Source organism: Colobus angolensis, unplaced genomic scaffold (genome assembly GCF_000951035.1).
Source record: "Colobus angolensis palliatus isolate OR3802 unplaced genomic scaffold, Cang.pa_1.0 Scaffold125, whole genome shotgun sequence".
In the NCBI taxonomy this organism is placed as follows: Eukaryota; Metazoa; Chordata; class Mammalia; order Primates; family Cercopithecidae; genus Colobus; species Colobus angolensis.
The window spans coordinates 2,879,972-2,892,523 of NW_012113697.1; the positions used below are offsets into that span (position 1 = coordinate 2,879,972).

Consider the following 12,552-nt stretch of genomic DNA (forward strand, 5'->3'; position numbering starts at 1 on the left):
AAAAAAAAAAAAAAAAAAAAATAGCAGCAGAATGCCCAAATTATCCAAACATGTTAAACCAGAGGAAAGAATGGCTATAATATGGCCATCTGTTCTTCACAGTCATCGCAATCCTCTCTTCTTGACAAATGAAGGCTCACGGTAAAAGGTAGGATCGATTTGTGCTCTGCAGAAGACGCGGCTGAGCCACTGTCTTAACCCATCAAGATTCATGGGAGCTGGAGTGGAGATGGTACAGGAGGGAGGATCCTGTAGGCTCTGTCTCATGGAAGAGGAGACCTGCCCGGGGTGGCGTGTGGCCATGCTCATCCCTACCTCCTCCTGCATCCCACACTCAAGCAGCATGGTCACACACGCCTCGATGGGGAAGGCGATCTCCCGGCCGCTGATGGTGAGGTGCTCCTCCAGCGGCTTCCCGAAGGAAGGCTTCTCCACCCAGGCCTCTGAGGGGAGGAGTGAGAAAGAGTCAGTCAGCTGTTCGCCAAGGTCACTCATGCTGGAATCTCGCTTTCCTTTGTCGTCCAGATTCTCCTGAGATATCCAAAGAGAAGGAGGCCCAACTGAGCCTCCATTCTGTGGTTTTAGGGATAACAGGAGGACTGGGGGCCAGGGGGCAGGGGATGGCCAGCCAACTGCGTCCAGGGCCACTGGGGTTAATGTTCTACGGGCACTCCTACACACCCCCGACTCAAGGCACCAGCTTGGAAGTAAGTCCTAAAGGCTCATCTATAGATGATCCTTTGGGCAGAGTGTAAGGGCCAACGACATACAAGGAATTCATCTCATCCGGGAAACAGGCTTTCCAGCCCTCCCTACTCCAGGGAAGGCCTGCACTTACCCTGTTGTGCTTTGATCTGAGGCAACACGGCCTGCAATAGTGTCAAGGACTTCCTGTGATATTCAGCTTGCACTTCTATTAGCTGAGAAGACACAAGGCAAGCATCACCCTTAGCGAGGGGCAAGGACACAGGCTGCCATGGCATGCAAAGCGTTTTGCAGAAAGGTGCTTCCGCATGGGAAAGGAAGTAGTCACCCGTTCCCTCCTCCAATCTACCTAAAATATTGAGCATGCTTCCTCTTTAGCCTCCGTAACAACAAAGTCACTACAAGTGGAAATTTGGGAAGCAGGAGAACCAGAAAGGAATAGGGGGAGCTCTACAGAGCTCGAACGTGGCTTACGAGAGCTTGCCTTCATCACCACCCTTCCTCCTGCGGCACCCCATCCTCAGTGCAAAAGGCAACCGTAGCAAATATAAATGGAAAACACATTTAGAAATACATTTGCTGAGCCAGGTGTGATGGCTCATGCCTGTAATCCCAGCTACTCAGGAGGCTGAGGCTGGAGGATCACTTGAGCCCAGGAATTCAAGACCAGCTTGGGCAACACAGCAAGACCCCATGTCTTAAAATACAAACAAACTTGTTTAAATAAATCTGAATAATAATTGATTTATGAGATATGTATGAGTTAAATATCATTAATTTGTACACATCTTTTGTTTCTGCAAAGTTAGTTTAACATATAACTGATTAGAAAACTTGTGGCTTGATGTGCAATCTTCTTCAAATACCCTGGAGGTGAGATTGCTTTGGTGAAAATGATGCAGTCCAAAGGACAAATTCCTTCAAAGTATTCTATTTTGACCATACTATTAGTTAAAAGTGGCCAACCTGTTGATAAGAGCAGATGAAACTCATGAACACTAATTACTTCATTTGATTACTGAATCCTCCTATCCTTTCCCCAAAATTGGGCATGTATAAGGAAAAGAGAGGAAATTAATCTGTTTGAGGGCTTGTTGTGGAGGGTGGACACTAATATCCTTAAGTAAAATTAAAGTAAAACTAATATGAATTTTTTTAAAAAATCAGAATATTGAAATAATGGTACCCAAATGACAATTAGGCTCTCTAGTAAAGCTTGGAATGTCAATGAGGTCATGACATTCCAAGTCTAAATTGTAACGTCTAATGTCAAACTAATGTAAAACTCTAATGTCTTAGAGTTTCTAAAATTAAATATTAGCTTCATGAATAAAACCAATAGAATACACCTGAAAACATTCTACTACTTTAAAATAAACTTTCCACCAGGCACAGTGGCTCATGCCTATAATCCCAGCACTTTGGGAGGCTGAGGCGGGTAGATCACGAGGTCAGGAGTTCCAGACCAGCCTGGCCAACATAGTGAAACCCATCTCTACTAAAAATACAAAAATTAGCCAGGCATGGTGGCATGCACCTGTAGTCCCAGCTACTCGGGAGGCTGAGGCAGGAGAATCATCTAAATCCCAGAGATGGAGGTTGTGGTGAGCTGAGATTACACCACTGCACTCCAGCCTGGGCAACAGAGCGAGACTCCATCTCAAAAAATAACAATAAAAAAATTAAATAAACTTTCCAAGTTGTAAGTAATGTATATCAACTCCTTTTCCAGTAGAAGCGGCTTCTCTGCATTCTGAACCACTAATGAAATGTTGAAAAATTGCTAACAGCCCACAGTTGTTCCACCATACTTATCAAAGCATTTTAAACTTTGCAGAATTTCTTGTTTTTCCTCTCTTTACCTTCCCTCCTTATCATTCTTTTCCTTCCCCAATTATATATCAAGAGCTTTTAGGTCTTAGCCTTTTATTCCCAACTTTAAAGGCACGTGAGCATAACTGATCATTTTTATTTGAACTTTTTTCTCTCTCAAAGTTTTCTAACTTGCTTTGCATTTACCCTGGTAAACAACCTGGGTCTTCATTATCTGCACCAGTTTATTCAAGTTTAGATGACTCAGATCCTGTTTCTTACTGTCTAAATCACTTTGATTGGTGAGAGGTAGGCGAAGAGGCCACATCAATCATCATTTACCTATCAGTCACTGTCTTTCATAAAAATCTAGATTAAAAAAGAAAATGTGCCGGGTGAAGGAATTGCCTTCCTATCTCAAGCCCCCTTGTTAGTACAGATCACAGTTTCTTCACGTCAGCCCTACTGACATTTTGGACTGGATAATTCATTGGTGTGGGTGCTGCCTTGTGCATGTAGGATATTTACAAGCATCTCTGGCCTCTGCCCTCTAAATGCCAGTAGCACCTCCCTCCACAACTGTGACAATCAAAAATGTCTCCAGATATTGCCAACTGCCCACCAGGGGAAGGAGCAAAATCAATCCTGGTTGAGAATCACTGGACTGAGTTGCAATAATCCGGAGGGATGGGACTGAGTTTTATTCTAAGGTTTTTGGAGAAATCCGTATCAGGAGCATGGCAGGATTTATTCACTAGTAAAATGGTCGAAGTTCCCACCTTTTTCTATGACGTGTTCAACTAAGGGACTCTTAATTCCATGCCCACATTCCCTTCTCCTACGAACAGCCTTTAAGCAATCTCACCTTTCTGGGCACTTACCGTTTGAAAGTAGTTTGCATAGTCAATTTCTTTGGCCACAAAACTGTACATGTCGGCTGAGAGCTGGTCCTGTGCAAGGTAAAATATGCAACCAAGGTAAAACATAAACCAATGGAGAGCAGCTAATGCATACGTCAACACATCATAGGGAAAGAATCTTAATCACTGCTTAATCTCAATTTTAATAATGCTTGATATGTTACAAGTTTCCCATGAGCGTTTCCATACTTGTCAACCACAGCTCTGAAGAATGTGTAAGCTTGAAAAGAACACCTAGGTCAGTCATTTCCCCAGAGATTTTGACATTTGGACCACAGCTATGGTGAAAGTCAAAGTTGGTGGAGAGGACTGATGTGCAAATTAGTTCCATCCATCTTTACAGTTTGTGCCCCCAATTCTGAAGCAAGCTCCAAGTACACATTGTGCTACTGCTCTTTTGATTATGCCATTTCTTCTCTTTGATGCTTCCACCGGTCTGCTTCCCTTCATTCTCAATACTGACTCAATACTGATTGGTTGATTGATCACAAGCATATGGGAAAGAGATGGAAATGCACCAGCTTGGAGGAAGCTTGGATAAGACAGGTGCACAGGGAAAGGATTGCTGACTCAAAACTTGGCAACATCTGGACTCATGCAATACTGCACACAAATCTAATGGTGTTATCAATCCTTCACTATATTCAGTTGTCCATGAGATTGGGTGACCCAATGCTGCACTGAAATCTAGAATGTTTTGTCCTCCAAGGAGAACAGTTTTCAGTTCTATGGAATCACTCATAGCATGGCATAATAGAAGTACATTTTGAGCGGAATGCAGACTCTATCATTAACCGTATTTTTGAGCACGTCACTTGTCCGAACTTGCTTGCTGAAGTGATACGATCTCCAAGGTTCCTCCCTGTGCAGCCGCTCTAGGATGGAGATCCTTAGAAGAGGCACTTAGTTGAGGAGAGAAGAGTCTGTGTGTTCAGGTTGGGGCAAACATGGCAACAGCACAAGAGCGCTGACCTAGATGCTGAACCAATGAAAGCAGGTAACTATATGCTTCAGGAAGAGCCTGTTTCACGAAACCCCAAGCAATCTGCACCAACCCCATAACCCTCAGTCTCTCTAGCTGCTAATTAAGCCTATTCTCATTAAGAACACTGGGATGTGCAGGAGCAATCTGTTTCCTTTTTAGTATCTGTGACAGGCAAGCAATTGCTGAGAACATCATTCAAGAGTTCTTGCACACAAAGCAACAGAAGAGTCACAGAGTTAAAAGAGAAAATGTGTTCTCTAGAGAGCTTGAAGTACAGATTAGACAATGCTATGCTTGGTCCAGTTTCACAGAATAAAGAAAGAGTAAAGGAAATTAACATTCTAGATGCCAGGCACAATGTTACAAGGAATTCTCTTCTAACTCTCTTAGGTTAAGTATTGAATTTCCAATTTCAGATCTGTAGGTAGCAAGAGATCAAGGATCTTATCTGTTTGTCACCCACTGTCTCAAAGTGTTTAGCATAGTAGGGGCGACACAACTATTTGCTGAATGAACAGATCAGAAAAAAATTAAGGCTCAAGGATAGTAAATTTCCCAAAGAATAATAAAATGGGCTCAAAGATCACCTCGGCTCCATTTCACCAGAGGTCCCTTAAATAAATGCTTTGTAGGCTGCCAAGTTGGGAATCAACCTTGTCTGTCTTCCCTGCAGCAGCTTTGCTCAGGAGATGTCCATCACCAGCCAGCCAGCTGGAGGACGATACTTCAAGTCAGAGAAAAACAGAGTTAAGTGATACAAATGGCTCAGTAGACAGAGGAAAGGACGGGAGGGCCTGAAGGACTAAATGTTGCATAAAATACACCTTCAACAATTTGGTATCTGTCCTTCTCTAACTGATGACCCTACAAAAATCTACATGTAGCCTCAGGAAGAAGAAAGGATTTTTAAAGGCATGATTGGACTACTGTGCTATTAAGCCAACAATATAGATTCTAAAAAAAAACCACACTTCAAGTAAGAAGTAAGGAAACTATAAATCAAATTCTCATTTGTCTAAATCACTAGCAAATTTTCTTTATAAAGGTAAAAAACCCTTTCATCATCAATCACCAGAATTTAATGCATTTTGAAAAATCACATTTTCCAATTTTACAACTAATCCACACTCAGAAAAATAAAAAAGTAACCAAATTAACCTGTAATCCCACCAGGCAGCTTTTTTTTTTTTTAATTTATAGCTAACCAAATGTCCCAGAACTGTTCATGAAATGAGTAGACTGCTCTATGGTATGAAAATGTCTTATTTATCAGATGAAACCACATTGTATTTGGATTTTCTTCATGCTGCAATGTCTTTTTTCCACTGATCTATAAATTTCTGAAATAGTTCCTAAGTTTTAATCATGTGACTGTATAATGCATTTTAAGAGCTAGCAATTCAAAGCTCTAGTTAAATTCTTCCACGTTAACTTTTGAAATATTTTTTCATTCTTTGAAAAACTTACTACAATTATGTCTACTTACTACAGTACTAATCAAATTAATTCTGGGAAATTCAAAGTGTTTATAATATTAACTCTTCTAATCTAGAAACAACTCTCAATTTTATAATGTCTTCTTGTCACTATATTGTCAAAGATTGTCTTCTTGTCAAATCTTGTTAGCAATATTTTATAATTCATGAGTTTGTGGTAGAATAGCTCATGATTTTACGGTAGATTTTTTTTTTTTTCTTTCGCCCAGGCTGGAGTGCAGTGGTGCAATCTTGGCTCACTTGCAACCTCTGCCTTCCAGGTTCAAGCGATTCTCCTGCCTCAGCCTCCTGTACTGGGACTACAGGCACGTGTCACCACGCCCAGCTAATTTTTGTATTTTGAGCAGAGACAGGGTTTCACCATGTTGGTGAGGCTAGTCTCGAACTCCTGACCTCAGGTGATCCACCCACCTCGGCCTTCCAAAGTGCTGGGATTACAGGCGTGAGTCACCGCACCTGGCCAATGGTAGAATTTTAAATATTCTGTTGTTTAAAAAAACCTCCAAGATTTTATAAATACTGGTCTTTTAAATAATTTTTCTTGGTGAAAAGCACACCTTGATTTTTATTGCTGACTTCCAGTTTCTGGTCCAGCACGTAGGGGGCTTTGAAGTCAGTCCTAACAGGTAAAAAGCTGAACAAACTGAAACTCAACAACTCTTAGATTTGGCAGAGAAGTGAGTTCACAGAGCAAACTGCTGCCCTGAAAATTGGAGACACAGGCAGACAAACCCAAGAATTACAACTCACTGAAACAGAAAGCTACCAGCAGAAACCTCAGCCAAAATCAGTACTGGGGCAGGAAAACCAATACTGTAATTGACTAATTGATGGAGGCCCAGCATGGACAAGTCTGAAAGTTAAATCCTCCAGGGGGACCCACTTTTACCTCCAGAAGCTCTAAGACCAGGTTCTCACAGGGAATTTCAGAGAAAAATCCTCTCCTGCTTTCAGCACTGGGAGGAAAAAAGTAGTCATTTTGAAGAGTACTCCATCGTTAACAAGGTCTGCCCTACCGAGAAATTATTTTACCAAAGCCTACTGAGCTTTTGAAATTGCCTAACCTACCAGGAGGAAGGGAAATACTCAACTCCAACCCACTCTAACCATTCTGTCCCACCTAAGAAAGGAATAATAATAATTAAAACAACAACAACAACAAAATGAGAGGCACTGGTGAAATTCACCGCCCTAAGGCACAGGCTTACCAAAAGAAAGAGATCTATCACAGCACTATGAACGCTTCCCCTTCTCCCACACCTTACCACATCTCCAAAGAACTATGTACCACTGTTTATTTTATAATACATCATGTCCGCCTTTCAACAAAAAATTACAAATACAGTAAAAGGCAAAAAACAAAGAGACTGAACAAGGATCAGAACCTTAATTGAAATGCCCAAAATCCAAAACACTGACAACAGTAAATGCAGGCACAGATGTGGAGCAACAGAACCTCTTATATATTGCTGGTGGGAATGCAGAGTATAGTCACTTTGGAAGACAGTAGGACAGTTTCTTACAAAACTAAACATACTCTCACCATATGATCCAGCAATTATGCTCTTTGGCACTTGCCCAAATGAATGGAAAACGTATGTCACACAAAAGCTTGCATGTGGACGTTTACAGCATTTTGTTCATAATTGCCCAAACTTGGCAGCCACAAAAATGTCCTTCAGTAGGCGAATGGATAAACTGTGGTATATCCAGACAATGAAATATTATTCAGGGCTAAAAAGAAATATGAGTTGTTAAGCCATGAAAAGACTTGAAGGAAACTGAAATGCATATTACTATGTGAAAGATGCCAGTCTGAAAAGGCTACATACTGTAGGATTCCAGCTATATGACTTTCTGGAAAGGACAAAACCATGTAAACAATAAAAAGACCAGTGGTTGTCAAGGGTCAGCAGGGAGGAATAAATAGGAGGAGCACAGAGGATGTGGGGACAATGAAATTATTCTCTAGGATACTACAATGGTGGATACAGTCACATACATTTGTCAAAGCCCCCAGAATATACAACACTAGGAGTGAACCCCTGAGTAGACTATAAACTATGGAAGACAATGATGCACCAATATAGGTTTATCAACTGTAACAGACTCTACCACTGTGTGTGTGATGTTGACATTGGGGGGAGGCTGTGTGTGTTTATGGGGCAATGAAACACATGGGAGGCCTCTTTATATTCCACTTAATTTGGCTGCAAAATTAGAAGTGCTCTAAAAAATAAAGTTTACTGATTCAAGAAGGTTTAAAAAATCATTTCAAAGGTTAAAAGAAGTGCAAAATCTCTGTTTTTCAGAATCACAGATTTGAGACAGAGATCTTTGATGCAGGTCAATTTTATTTTTCTATGCTCTTCTGATTTGTTTTGCTTGTTTTTCAGGATCTCCTATTATCTGTACATTGGTTTTCCATTATCTTCAGCATCTGCCATCTTTTCTTTCATTCTTTTTGGCTCTCACCTTAACATTCTAGAAGAAATTCTCAAATTTTTCTCTACATCATTGGCTTACCTTTCTGCAGTGTCAATTCTGTTGTTGACTAAAATCGATTCCATACCTGCATTATTTTTCTACTTAAAAAAATATTTCCTAATCTCATTCAATTCCCTTTTCACTTTACTTGACAATTTTATCTCACCTTTATCTATTGGTGCCTAAAATCCATATTCCCTTGATTTCTTCTTCTTTTTTTTTTTTTTTTTGAGATGGAGTCTCACTCTGTTGCCCTGGCTGGAGGGCAATGTTGCGATCTCAGCTCACTGCAACCTCCACCTCCCAGGTTCAAGTGATTCTCCTTCTTTGGTCTCCCAAGTAGCTGGAATTATAGGTATGAGCCACCACACCCAGCTAATTTTTGTATTTTTGGTAGAGATGGGGTTTCACCATGTTGCTCAGGCTGGTCTCAAACTCCTAACCTCAGGTGATCCACCTGCCTCAGCTTCCCAAAGTGCTGGGATTACAGGCGTGAGCCACCGCGCCTAGCCCATATGCTCTTTAGTCATATTTGAGGCACCAAGACATGCTGTCTGAAATTTATTGTTATCATATGTAAATACTTTTTAAAAGTGTTCTATTTTTGAGTACTTTATTATTATCGTCGACATAGAAAAATAATCTATTCAGAATTATTTTTTGACCTTAAAATGGTAAGCATCTCTTTCCTGCCCCTCCTGCCCACTCTGATAGAATCTTCTCAGACCTAAGTTCTGTCTGATATAAATTTAGTGACTCAGATCCTGTGGGGCTGCTGCTATAGAGGATGTCTGCAGTCAACTTCAGAAATCATAATAAAAATTATTTGAATTTATTGAAGCTAACAGACCAGGGAACATCTTTGTACATGATGTCTTCTGTCCTCCATGTAAGGTAAATGATCTGGCTGTGCCCAGACTCCTTGTGGTACTACTGCCTGACACGCCCAGGAAGGTCTCAGCTGTGTTTCAGGAAAATCCACACCAATGGAAGCTCTGCCACCAGTTGGCTTCTCACTGGGTGTGGTCATGCTTGCTCATAGGTCTGCTGGGCTAGATGCTTTTGGCAGAAGGGATTCCAAGTAATGTAAATGCTTCTCAACCATTCCACAGCCTTCCAAATTAGAGAGTAGTCATGGGTTCTTCCAGGATCTCATTTACTTCCCATGACATGGCACTAATTTTGTAATAAGGAGTTGTAGGTTCAGACTCAAGGTTGTCTTTTAGTCTAACAATATATGTGCTCTTCAGCTTATAGGGAGGAAAAAATGAGCTAGACATCTGTCTTTCTGTTGTTGTCTTTCCCAGACTCAAGTTTGATTTTCAAAAAGGAAAGATTATACATTGAAGAAGAATAAAATGGAAAAGAAGAGATACAAACTAACAGAGAGAGAGGACAAGGCTAAATGAGAAAAACAGAGACGTGGGTGAAGCAAGGATAAGAATTTACGTGAGGAAATATGCGGAGATAAAAGCAGGAAAGGTGATGAAGGAAAGTGTCACCTTACAGTGAAAATCCTAAGACTGCAGGCAGTCTCCTGTACGAAGCAAAACAAAACTGGCACTGCTGTCGCCAAGTGGATTAGGTTTATAGTCACTGTCTTCTATTATTACATCATTGCTCACAGGTCCTTCTTCACTTTGTCTCCTCTTATTGAAAAATTACCAACTACTTATACTCCCTTGGATATATTGATTCAGGGGTCTTTTATAGAAAGCCTTGGGAAGAAAAGAGACAGCAGGTACCACTTGTGAAGAGTTGGGCTTGTCTTGAAATAGGGAGCAAGGCAGGGTTTGGATGGGCTTCTGAAAGAATACAGGCAGGCAGTGCTGCACCTGCAAGTCTGCCTGAGGTCTCAGTGGGTTTTGTCTTATGGAATCCACCTTGACTTGGCTTTCCTGGTGGGCTAAATCTCTCTGGGTCTCAAAGATCTGGGGAGCTCTGCTTGGTCCTCAAAAAAGAGGAATCAGATTATTACTTCATTAACTTTCAGCCTACAAACTTGCACTTGGCTGATTTGCCACAATATAGGAGATCCTAAACACTTGCCTGCTGAGGAAATACAAAACCATGAAGAGATTCCATTCAAGGAACCCCAGCAAGGGGAGGTAGGAAGACCAAGATAGATATTTAAAACAGTTGGCAATCAACAAAGTAAAAATAAAAGAATCATCAGAAGAGAACTTTAACAAAACCAGCATTGAGCACTCTCAAGGAGATCAGCTCAGCACACAAATGAGACTCCCTTGAGCACAAAGTAGGGTTTCATGAACTAGATATGATCATTTCAAAGTTCATATGTTAAAATGGATGTAACAGACTAGCCAAGATAACTACAAAAAAAGGAGTGGGGACTACCTTACTGAAGATTGTATGTGCTATGAAATCCTTAGAATAGAAACTACATACTATTGTCTCAGGAGCAGGCAAACAGATTAATGAAACATAGAGTCCAGAAATAAATTTGAGTAATTAGATAGTGAAATTTCACATCAGGGGGAGGTGGCTTATTTAACAAATGATGCCGGCAAAAATGACTATCCATCTGAAAAAAAAAGAAAAAAAGAAACCCCAACCTCACATCATATACAAAAATAAATTTCAGATGTATTAAAGTATATAAAACAGGTGTATAAAATGAATTTAAAACATTAACATAAAATTAAAGAAGAAAAATCACTTAACTTTTGCATAGAAGATGCCTAAAGGGCTACCCAGGATCTTTTCCCATGCAAAGGAAATATATTATTAAATTTTTAATGGCAGATGTCAACATAAAGTCAAAAGACAAATGGCAGACTGGAAAAGGTATCTGCAGCACAGCAGGCAGAAAAAAGTTTAAAACTGCTGATATATAGAGAATTTTTATAAATTGATATTTTAGAAAAACAATAGAAATACTGGGCCAATTGCCAATGCAAATAGGCAATTCAACAAATTAAGAATGTGTATAAATTCTTTTTTTACTGGACATGAAGAATGTCCAGTAAATACAAGATACTCATCGCCATTTATATTCAGGGAAATTAAGAACACAATAGTGAAGAGGTCGTTTTTCTTCCCTCACCAAATTGGCAAAAACTGAAAATAGGAGCAACATACATTAGAAGATGAAGGAAAATGTGCAGTTTTATATACTGCTGGTGGAAATGTAAAATGCAATTTCCTTTTCAGAGAAGTCAACTGTCAATAGCTCTGAAAATTTAAAAATGTATGCATGGACTCTGACCCAAAAATGTCACTTCTTGGAATCTACGCTATAGAAAAAAAATTACCAGGGTATAAGGATATACATATAAGTATATATTTATTGTATCATTTTTGGGAATACCAAAAAATAAAACAAAAACACACCAGTTTGAACATCCATCAATAGGAAAATAGCTAAATAAATCGTGTGTGTGTGTGTGTGTGTGTGTGTGTGTGTGTGTGTGTGTGTCCCTACTGTGGAATATCACGCAATCTATAAAAAAGACTAAGTTAGAACTACTGCTACTAACGTAGAGAGATGTTCAGGATGTGGTGTTAACTGAGAAAAGTAAATGGCAGATTAATATAAACAATATGACCGTTTTATTAAAAACAAACATATAGGCTGGGCGTGGTGGCTCATGCCTGTAATCCTAGCCCTTTGGGAGGCTGAGGTGGGCAGATCACCTGAGGTCAGGGAGTTTGTGACCAGCCTAGCCAACATGGCGAAACGCTGTCTCAACTAAAAATACAAAAATTAGCCAGGAGTGGTGGCGTGCGTCTGTAGTCCCAGCTACTCGGGAGGGTAACGCATGAGAATTACTTGAACCCAGGAGGCGGAGTGAGCCAAGATCGTGCCACTGTACTCCATCCTGGGTAACAGAATAAAACTCTGTCTCAAAACAAAACAAACACAAAACAAAAACAAACATATAAATAAGTAGAGAAATGCTATCTATGACTGCGTATGATTATGAAGAAAAGTTTGGAGTATGATATAACAGGTGTTATCTAGCACTGGCTTCCTTATCCTTATAACTGTTATGGCTGCTTGGCACCTAACAAAATGCACGGTCATAACGAAGTCTTAACAAATATTGGCAGCGAGGTTTCTACCCTGTTTGGAACAGAAAGTTTGCTGGACAGGAAGGGGGAGAATATTTTCTTTATATATTTT

General features: G+C 40.2%; 1 protein-coding gene across 1 annotated transcript in view; it reads right to left on the minus strand.

The window, feature by feature from the left end:
• Window positions 1-12,552, minus strand: part of ARHGAP44 (Rho GTPase activating protein 44) — a 208,936-nt gene that overhangs the window by 53,254 nt on the left and 143,130 nt on the right. Inside the window, exons 8-10 of the mRNA XM_011933290.1 lie at window positions 3,399-3,467; window positions 839-920; window positions 316-443 (exon numbers count right to left, since the gene is read on the minus strand). Coding sequence (XP_011788680.1) covers window positions 316-443; window positions 839-920; window positions 3,399-3,467 — 279 coding nt within the window. The remainder of the gene's footprint in view (window positions 1-315; window positions 444-838; window positions 921-3,398; window positions 3,468-12,552) is intronic.